At 37.5% G+C, this 11284-nt stretch overlaps 1 protein-coding gene across 3 annotated transcripts in view; it reads right to left on the bottom strand.

Moving 5' to 3' along the window:
- PHIP (PHIP subunit of CUL4-Ring ligase complex) overlaps positions 1–481 on the bottom strand; it is a 127424-nt gene extending 126943 nt beyond the window's left edge. For all 3 annotated transcript variants that reach the window (XM_027092035.1, XM_027092037.1, XM_027092042.1), the window contains exons 1-2: positions 323–481; positions 118–207 (exon numbers count right to left, since the gene is read on the bottom strand). In XM_027092035.1, the coding sequence (XP_026947836.1) occupies positions 118–207; positions 323–362 (130 nt within the window). In that variant the 5' untranslated portion in view covers positions 363–481. The remainder of the gene's footprint in view (positions 1–117; positions 208–322) is intronic.
- Between the last annotated feature and the right edge of the window lie 10803 nt (positions 482–11284).

The following is an 11284-nucleotide window of genomic DNA, read 5'->3' as shown; positions in this document are numbered from 1 at the left end:
GGGTAAGTCGGGGGGCTGCCGGGGCCGCTGGCACCGGGCGATTCCGGCGGCCCCGCCGCCGCCGCCGCCAACGCCGCCGCCGGCGACGCCCTCCCCCACGCCCGCGAGCGGCGAGCGCCGGCCCGGCCCGCGCCGCGCGCCGCCGTACCTGAGCCGCCTGCTGACAGGGTCCATCTTCCAGGAACCGGGCGATGAGGAAGTAGAGCTCTGCGCGGGAGAGAGGGACGGGGAGACACACAGGCTGAGCGGCCGGGCGGCGGGGGGCGGGGGACCGCGGGCGGAATCGCCCGGTGCCAGCGGCCCCGGCAGCCCCCCGACTTACCCGATCGCAGCTCCGAGAGGCCTTTCCTCTCACAAGACATGTTTATGGGTCACTTCGGGGCCGCCGGCGGGACACCCCGCCGCCGAGTGGAAGCGGGGATGGTGCCGCCGCCTGCCCTATAGCTGTCACTGTGTGTTCACGAGCCGAGCCTCGGCTCCACCATTCAAGCAACGGCGGCGGAGGCGGAGGAGGAGGAGGAGGAAACAACAACTCTCAGGCAGCGGCTACAGGCGCCGCCGCCGCCTCCGCCGCGGATCCCTCCGCCGCAGAAAGGAGTCCGCCGCCTTCGCGGCCCCGGGCTCGGCCTGTCCTCGGCCCGCGCCCGCGCCCCCGCCCCCGCCCCCGGCGCAGAAAAAGGAGTGCCTCCGACCCCGCGGCCCCGGCGCCCCCGCAGCCGGCGCGGCGAGACCCCCGCCCGCGGCTCCCCGACCGAAGGTGCGATTTATTTATTTATTTCCAGTCGAAGATGTCGGAGCCGGAGCCACCGGTTGGCTGGAAGGCGCTTTCTCTGTGGAGGCCGACCTCGGGAGGGAGGGGGCCGGGGACGGCTCCGCGGAGGGATCTGACGCACACGGAGCCGCATCACAGGCTCTATTCAGCGGCGCTGGCTGGGGCTGAGATGGAAGTTAGTTTCTATGTAGCAGAAATAGGAAACAAATGAAGCAAAACTGCCCAAAGAGGGGAAATGCCCCGAGGATGGGTCTCACTCTCACGCGCGCGCACAGACACACACGCAGAGAGCACTCTCACGCTGGGCAAACTCGGGATCGCGCTACCCTGCCCGAGTTGAATGATAGTGTTTGGTTTCTCTCTTGCCATGTGCATGTGTATAAATGCTGCGGATTGGCATCTGTGTAAGTCTTGTCCTGCGTTATTTCTGCAGCCTATGCAAAGTGTTGTGTAATTTATTGGAGTGCTGTATATTGCAATAGAGGTTCAGGCGCTTTTTGTTGAGCACTTGCGTTTGCAAGCCCGTTATTTGCTGAAGCCACCTCTTCGTGTCTTTTATTACTGCCATTGCCTTAAGCGTACATTTTAAAAATGTTTTTCATTGTTATATGGGCAAAGCGAACTCCTGATCTGTACTTCAGATACTCTTTTTCCTCGTTACAAAAAGGCTAGTAATAGCTAATTAGGGATTTGGGATTAAAGAACCTTAAAGCTTTTCTAAGTGTTTACAAGAAGGAATAATGTAAACCTGAGCGAAAGGAAAGAACGTTAATATTTATCTCTAACTGATCTAGAGGTAATATACTGACAGATCAATAACGTACCGAAGGATAACGAAAGAGTATAGTACGCTTTTAGCCAAGGTGATTGGTGATTAAATAATTTAAATTATCTGTGTATATTGCAGTTGACTTCGTCATGCTAATTAATGGCTTCTAATTTGAGGTGTAAACCATTCCTGTTTACAGTTGATCACGGGAAGACTTCTTGGAGACTGACGAAAAGAGAAAAAAATTAATCTTTCATAAATTAGTATGTAATTACCGGTTTTATATGCTAAATCATACATCTGTCTTTTGCTGATGAGGATAAGGGCCTTGTTTTTTAAAAAACGAATATGGGTGAAATTAATGGAAACAATGGAAAAAGCCATTTGTTAGGAAACAAGGACACCAAGTGATATTTATCTCCAGAGGATTTAAGCACTTTTCAAAAAGACTTGAGAGTTGATTTTTTTTTTAAGGATTGCATTTTAAAGGGAACTAGGATAGTCGTTCTTTTGTTAACATTTAACAAAAGAGTCTCCTTAAAAAATTTAGATAATAAACTGCATTTTATGGACGTGGTCTAAAAAGGTTATTTATGGGGAAAGGACCAACAAGCTGCATTGTGGTTTTCTAGATTGCTTCCTCAACCCTTGTACCCTCCTAGCTCCTTACATTCCTAGTGGGAAATACTTGCTGCAACTGCCTTGGGCTGCATTGCAAGACTGCACCGGTGTGATGCCTTGTACTGAAACAGCCAGAAATCACCGTACATGTGAGAAAGAGGAAAAAAACACCTAAACCTATTTGGAGCAATAGGATGTAAAAATTGCCTTTTATAACAATCTTAACCAAATTTTTTTAAAAAGGGAAGTTACCATGACTTGTCCTATTGCTGTAGGGTTATCAGAGTCATTGTTATTTATTGAAATGGCTATCCTTCAAGTACTAAAAATATTTGCATTTTTAAAGATATTAGTTCTATTGTAACTATGATAGGTAAAGTAGCTTGCTTCTAGATGGTTAGGTTTGAAAAGATGGACATTTAATATGCCTTTTTGCAATTCTGTTTATTTCCGTGACACATGCTTTCTATTTTATCTTAACTTTTAAAAAAGTATCATATTCTTCAAATAATTGTGATGTTTTTACATTACGATGTTCTTCAAATAAACAGATTTTTTAGGAACTAAACATTATAGTTAGAATTTTGTGATTTTTAAAATGTTTGCATTAGTCTGATTCTTACTAATAGATGTTTATCCTTGCTAAGGAAAAGAAACCAAATTATGACATGGAATATAATATTACTCTGGGTAAAGTTTTCTATATATATCTTGTGAGTAGTATGGAAATATGGAAAGCTAGTATGAATATCTCATGTATGCTTTTCATTTAGAAGCTTTTCCTAAGTATGCTACTAGTACTTAGCTCCTAAAAAATTTTTAAGGAAAAATTTCCTTCTAAATTTTCTGAATATGATGTTCCTGTCATTTTGACTAACCTTTGACAATGTTTATAGTTTCTTTTTCAAAGACCTAATTTGAAGATAGTTGTGAGCCTGCCTTTGAACTAATTTATAGCTATCAGTCTGTTATAAGAAAATGTAGGTTACCTGCTAAAAATTAAAACTTCTTTTCAGCCAAATAAATTATTTGTTTTTAACAATAGATGTTAATTTGAATTCTACTTAGTTCTTCAAATGTGACAAATACTCCTTTATAACATTTTAATTTCTTTAAACATAAAACATTTCTGGAATCTGACATCATCAGTTAACTATAGGGTTTATTATGTCATGTATTGTGCATGTGTACACAAAAAGTCAGCACATATCAAATAGGAAGAAAATCTTACTTTGAAGTCCTAAATTTTAGTTCCCAGGGCAGTGGCATTCTCAGCTAACTTTTGCACATAAGGATAGTTCAAATTTCATCTATATCCATTTCTATTTGTTTATTTTAACTTTTTCATGGACTTCAAAAATAAAATGTCAATTTTAAAAGATTTTCATACCTTTTTTTTTTATAAGAAGGCTAAAAAAATAGTAAAAGTTTGGAAAGCCAACAACTACTGTTTTTGTATAATACAGTGTCTAGGAGATTACAAACTTCGTGAAATGTAAAAGCTCCTGTGCAATTCATTGCTTCACTTGGCAACACATGAAACAAGATAAACATTTAACAGAAAGTCTGTCTTGATTGTGATAAGTTACTATTCTAATGAAATAATCAAATGCTGCCATTCAAGTTCTTTCTGGAACAAGATGGGATAGTTTATAAATAAAAAGATTCAACCACATTTATGAAATTTAGTTTGCTCCCACTAGTATGGTGAACTCAAAAAAACTTTACAATTACAACTTTTAAGATTATATATTAAATCTTTTGTGTGTGTGATATTATGCCTTTTTTTTAATAGCAAAAGCTTTGTCCTATAAAGTGTAGAAATGGAAAAGTAGAAAACACTCTTCTTCAAAAACCACATTCTTTTTTAATCCTCATCTGCCCTAACAACAAAATACAATTGTCAAAAGAGTGTTGTTTTACACACCACTTTCCTCCTTCTGGATTGCTCCCCAATATTGGTTTTGTCCATGTTGGTCTGACTTTCTCCCTCTCAACACACATATTCTTCTTCCTTCACAAAGCTTGAATATATATCAGATTTGAACCATGTAAGTATATATACTATTTGGCTGCTACAGAAAGAATAGAGAGAACCAACTTCAGTAAGCCAACTCATTATTTAACACTTTGTATTGTCTCCCTTATATCTCACTGAGAAACCTTTTAATCTGTAACAAAGATTAGCTGGTTATCAACAATCATATAATCCCTTACTTATTTAAATGTTATTAGTAATTTACCACTCAACTTTTTTTCCTCCAGATTAAATTATTCTAGTAGCTTAGATTTTTAAATGTCTTAGTTTGCATGATAAGGAGAAATACATATCTTCGTTGAAAAAAAAACATGTATATATAGACACACACATACACACCCATCACTTCATGAGTTCACAGTACGGCTACAGATTAAAGGAGAAAAACAATTTTAGAACACATTCCCCCAAGATTTGGAGCAACACGGTGGATGAAGTAGAAAGAGCTGTTCCGGATGGCAGGAAACTTAAAGGAGAAGTCTGTAGGCATGTTCTATTATATGATGATGTCTAATGGATTGAGAGTGGGCTTTATCGAACAGGGAACAGTGGAAGAAGTGAAGGTAGACTCAGGAGAAGGGATGCAGAGACTTGAAAAGTTGCTAGTGGTGGTGTATTAAATAAAGCATATATGATCAATGTGATTCTAAGATGGAATTTGAGGACAGAAAGTGTAGCCACTTGCATTCATATGTACCTGAATTCATAAACTTTGAGAACCCCCAAGAAGAAAAATTATTTTATTCATGGAAAGGGAGAAGTTTGTCTGTTGAGTTAGTGAGGAACTTCTACATAATCAGAATCAAGGACACCAAAGCAGACACTGTTGGTGAAGAAAGAGAATGGTTGTTTAAAAGAATAAGATCTGACCACCAGAGTGCCCACAAGGCTGCCTTGAGATTCAAATATGAGAATAAGACGTACAAAAAGTAAGATCCAACTCAAAATTGAGAATGAAGCCAATTTAGATTTAAGCTGACTTTGTAATCAAAAATGGTGTTTCCATTTTCTAAATTCCTATAGAAAGGCATGTCTCATTATACCACCTTATTTGTAAATTGCCTTCATTTATATATATATATATGTATATACGTATACGTATATATGCATATATACACACATACTTGGCAAAGATCCCCTTGACTCATGCATCTGTTGCTTTATTTCCTTCAATGGATATAATCATACCTATTTGTTGAAATGGTGATTAGCTAACTAGCCCAAAGAATGAGTTCTGTTACACATTTATAAAATTAAAAATAATATTGATACCAAGTAGATCTTTCAAATGAGATGTGTGTGTTAAAAATTTAAGAGAAAAAAGAGAACCTTTGAATATGATTTTGAGATTACACCTACAAATTCCATTGCATTCAAAGTTTTCATGCTTACATTTGAACACGTACAAATAAAGGTGCATATTAAGTGGTTATAGTGGAATTTTTCATGCTTATCCAAACTTCCAACTGACAGTGATTTATAGAAAAACTAATATAGCCTTTAAATGGAATCTCCTGGTAAGAACATATGTATTATTTCCTCTCAACAGTTATTAGAAGTGTTGTCACTGAATATCATTAAGAAACATCTTTCTTAAGAATATTGAGTAAGTGGTATCATATGAGAACGAAGAAATATGTTGCCTTTTTGTCTTACCATCCTCACCTCTCTGGTTTGCACATGTTACACTTTATACTTGTTTTGTCATTCATTGTTTTGGGGTTTGGGGTAAGTGTATGTATAAGAGTTTCACCTTTCCCTGCTTCCTCACCTTTTCAGTTTTTTCAGCATCTCTATAAAATTTTCCTTCTCTTCCATCATTGAAACTTTCGTTCTAATGGTAAACCAAATATAGGAATTAAGATATATAATTAATTTGGATATACCCTAAAAGCTCTAAAAATATGAAGATGAATCTATTCTTCATTTCTTATAGTTGAAACTGTTGCACACTAAAATCTTCCACCTCTCTTATTTTCAGCCTCCTGGTTATTTTAGAAAAGACTAGAGAAACAATTTACACACCTGGTGTGAAAAGGAGGGAAGAAAAAGCCTTCCTTTACTTTTTCATAAGGAAAGAAACAAAGTGCCAAGCAGTAAGCATTTTCTGTTTGTGAAGTATATATACAATTTTGTGTTACAAAATTTTTCCTATTTCTGTATTTTTTTGCCAAAGTCAAGGTAAGTGTGGCCTCTTTAGACATTAGATTTTCTGAGTTAGAGGAATTACTAATTTTTTTAGAAGTTATTTTTGAAGTAATTAATGCATCTTTCTGACTCTAGCTTGTGAAGTTTCCAGTCTAATAGTGACTGAAGAGGACTGCCATTGACTCGAAGCACTCTCTGGTGCTGCATAACTTTACCTCTTTGAAATATTTAGGTCAGAAATTCACTTCATTTTCAGAGCCAGATCCCATCATGCCCATAAAAATGTTCGAAAAAGAAATCCGAGATGAACACACAATGGCAAATTTCCATGGCACAACAACGGTAAGATATTTTTCCCTAATGCCTGTGAATATTGCATTCTTTTATTAGGATAATAATTACAAAGGTCATTTCCCCTTTCAATCAGCCAGTTTCTCATGTGGCCTCTTCTTTTTCTTTTTATTACTAAGAGAATATTTTAATAGAAATTTATTTTTTTAAATATGAAAAAGAAACAGGAACTTCAGTCACAAGTTCCAGTGACCTGTACTACTTCTGTGAAGCCATCTTCCTGTTCCCTGGGCAAAAATTTTTGAGTTGACGTAAGGACCCAAAGTCTACCTTTAATATCTCTCCCTTGTCTCCATGTGCCATTTCTACTGCTATAGTATCCTCATTGCAGCATTCTGTGCATCAGCTGAAGAATCATCATTTAAACACTGGCTTACAGCTTGACCCTCATTGTGTACTTTTAGTCCAACACATGGAGATGCCCTGTTCACTAGAGGCTGACAGTAGAGATGAGAGCTAATCTGAAGCAGCTGAGACCCCCACTGATGGCTACACCTGGAAAGCAGAGGTTTCTGTGATAGTCTGGCCAATCTCCAGATATTATCAGTTATTAAAACCTGACTTTATTTAGCAGCAATAACAATTTATTGAATGGACTACAAGAGATATGAATCAATGGCTATACATACCATTCAGATTTTAACTACAAGAAATTCACATTCCTGAAATAAAAACGAACAGCACTTATAGACTGTTTTTGTGTTTTAACCTAATTGCTTTTAGTATAAAAGATTCATATTTGATGAATACTAGCAGGATTAAATTCCACTGTTATTTTTAGTAATACAAAGTAACATAAAATTTTGTGGAATAATCAAGGGTGATATAGATTAATGTGAAAGCATTTTTGGAAACACCTTTTGAAATGAGTGTATGATTTCCATCTTTTTTAAAAGTTTAACTAATTTCTGACAGATTAGTTTCAGTTCTACAATATAAACTATGAAGAGATTTGAGTCAAGAAGATCTCAAGTCAAAATTAGATTGAAAATTTACAAACGTAGGGTCAAGAATTGCATTGATGCCAAAAATCTGTATAGTGCTGCAGGATACATACATATATTATCATTCTTTAAAAATTTGATTCTTTTCAACTAATGTATTTATGTATCAACACATTAATGTTTGAAGTCTAGAAATCAAGTCTCCTTAACTCGGGAGAAGTTTTTAAACCTCTTTGTGGTGGAAAAATATCAAACATTCCAAAAAAGTAAAGAAAATGGCAGTATGATCCCCAGGTACCAGATTCCCAGCATTCATAATTATCCACATTTGGACAATCCTCTACTATCTATCCTCCAGCCACCCCCTTTCCTGCTTTAAAGTAAATGCCATCATTACCCCTGTAAATAATTTGGTATGTAGTCTAGAAACAAATTCTGACTAGCTTAATTCTTTCATTGATTGATTCATTCATTTATTTACCACCTCATATTTTAAACATTTGTAGAACATCTACCATATTCTAGACGCCATATTAAGCCCTGGAAATTGATTGGCTGGATATGGTCATTTGGGACCATTTCTAAGAAGTTCTCTTATAACTGGAAATGTATGCTGTTAAGAAATCAGATCATACCATTCAACTGCTTAAACCCCATCCAATGATGTATCATGAACTCCTGGACAACCCTTAACATGACATGTGTGATCTCTCATAATCTAACCCCCTCAACCTGTCCACACTCACCTTTACCCACTGGACCAGGAATACTCTAAACTCCTGTATGAAAATATTTTCCCCAATATGCCTTTCTTTCATTTTCTTGTACATGCTGGTCCCTCTTTCTGGAATCTTGATCTCAAAATGAGACCAATTGTGACGCAGTTTTCAAGACACCCCCAATCATCACTTCTTTGAGTAACCCTGTATACCTCTCCTCCAAGAAAACAAACCTCTAGGTGTTCATCCTCTATTGTAGCACAGAACGTCTTCTGTGTGTCGCTATTGTAGCACAGCTTTCAGGTATATCATAGTTTTATGTTGCTCTGACTAGACTAAGAATTTTTAGGACAGGCCCTGAATTTTGGATTTCTGTATCCCCATTATATGCAACAATCAGAATATACAACAGGTACTTAATAAATTCAGTGGTTTTTTTTCTTGGAATGTGTTTATCAGATAAACAAACTATGGTCATTTCTGGAGGTATATTAAGATGGATCCCAACAATGACCCCAGTTCACCATGACTTCACAGGGCTAGCAGAGGCCCATGGAACCACTGATAGTTTTCCCACTGAAAGGAAGCAAACAAAATAGGTGCTGTATTTAAAGAAACACCAGAATATCATGTGATATTTGGATATCAGCTCTGCCCTTTCAGAATGTTTAGTACAGTATTACTTGAATGTAAAATGAAGGGATAAAATGGTCACTAAAAGAAGGTCACGCAATATGAAAATAATGACAAAAAGAAAAAAGAAAACGAAAGCCTAACCTACAGTGAATGACTTTAGGTCATTCCCCTCCTTGCCACTTAACTTTAACTTGTCTTTTTTAGTACATTTTTCTTATGTATCTTTTGTCTCCATCTTATATCTTGTGCCCTAAAGAATCAGATGGAAAACAAACATACATGTAAATAAGATATCAAATAAATGGAATAGTGCCTCAGCAGGGCCCCTATAGCAAATGGAAAAGAGGGTCTGTGTTACTACATCCATAATTATGGCAATGCCGTATGTAGGATCACTGAATTTTAGAGCTGGAAGAACCCTAGAGATTATCTAGTCCAAATACCTTTTCAAAGATTAAATGATTTATCCAAACTCACACCTCCTTTTCAAATTTCAGTCAGCCTTGCAATCTTTCTGAGGTTATTGGTGAAAGGGTAGGATAACTGAATAGCGAAAAGAGAATAATTTAGCATGGAGGAGTCAACATGATTTCTGCACTAGAAATGATGTTTGTTGGTTTTACTAGAGTTGTTTGAGGGGATAAATAAGCGTGACTAAGGAGATTTAAAGAGAAAATTTATATTTAAACTTTCAAAAAGCCTTGTGACAAGTTCCTATATCAGACTATTTAAACAACCCCCATAAGAAATTGGCTTGGAGAGAAATAAGGAGAAATTTGAGAGTTAATATCATTGATAAAGAATCAAGTCCTATTTCTGGCTTTTACTGAGTGTTGTTGGCAAATTATTTTGCCTCACTTATCATCATTTTCCCACAAATAATATAAGAAAAGTGATTTCACTTAACTCACTGAGCTACTGTGAGGATTGAATGAGATAATAATACTGTTTATAACAAAAGCTAACATATATTAAGTACAATTTCTTAAGTAATAACAAATTTTATTTCACTTAGCCCTCACAAGGAAAATACCGTTGTTATCTTATCACTTTAAAGATGAGAGAACTGAGGCACAGAGTAAAGATGGTGACCATTTTATCCCTTCATTTTACATTCAAGTAATACTGTACTAAACATTGTCCTGAGTCCTGAAGCTAATTATTGGTAAAGCCAGGAATTGAACCCAGGAAGGCTGGTTCTAGAGTGCTTACTCTTAGCCAGTCTCCTGCCTCTTGTGCTATTAGTATGCACAAATCCCTTTTCACGCACAGCCTAGGTACGTAATAAGGGCTTAGTAAGTTTAGTTATTACTATTTTTATACTTTATCAGACGGAAGAAGAAAAGGAGGCCTAATATTGACTGAAGACCTACTTTAAGTGTAATGCATTCTCTTTACAACCAGCCTGGGAGGCCATAGATGCCCTTAGAGGTATCATGGTTCAACCAGTCAGAACTGGGATTCGGGGGGACGTTGGTCTTGTTCCAAAGCCCATGTTCTTTTTACTACATTCCAGCCTGTACTGTTATTTGTTATTCCTCTTGTACCAAAAACACACTTAGGTGTATGGGTAGGTATGTACCCAAGATGTAAGGCACATATACACATAAAATCAATGTTTTATTTGACTTATAGGTGAGTAAATTTTAGTAAGGAAGAAACAAAGAGTAGCAAAGGAAGCATTTAGTAAGTTTCTGAAGAGCAGACCTAATGGCTGCTGTCCCCAGAGTCAACACTGGAGCTAGTCAAGTTTTATTTTTAGAGCGTGATGGGGCATACAAATACACATAAAAATTGATTAATTTTCAGTTGATAGTAAGCTTTTATGGGGAGAAAAGGGCCAAGCCAATGATATCAAATGGCAGGATCCTAAAATGGACTGCTAGACAGGGGATCTATTGTCATTTTAGGTTATTCCCTGTAAAACATTGTCCAAAAGAGCTTTTGTACCAAACACTCATGCAAAGTGCTGCAAGGAAGAGTATCAGAAAGCATTATCCATGGTACTGCATGTCGGCATTAGAAATATTGTGTGGTTCTAGTCGCCATACCTCAAGGAAGACATAAGCCCATAAGGTTAGAAACCATCTAAAGAAAGATAATTAAAATGACATAAAGATACAGAAAATTTGCTGCGAGAAAATCGACTAAAAATATTAATACCTTTGAAAACTGAAAAGGGACATAATATAATAAAGTCAGGATGAAAATGAGTAGTATGAACACAAACTTATTCAACAATTCTAGAATTCCAGAACCAGCAAGTACCTTGTTGCTGTTGTTAAC

The sequence above is a fragment of the Aethalodelphis obliquidens genome, unplaced genomic scaffold (assembly GCF_003676395.1).
Source record: "Aethalodelphis obliquidens isolate GAN/ISIS:26980383/991018 unplaced genomic scaffold, ASM367639v1 scaffold3, whole genome shotgun sequence".
Taxonomy (NCBI): Eukaryota; Metazoa; Chordata; class Mammalia; order Artiodactyla; family Delphinidae; genus Aethalodelphis; species Aethalodelphis obliquidens.
Note: the sequence above shows the minus strand (reverse complement) of the source record. Positions and strands in the feature narration are given on the sequence as shown.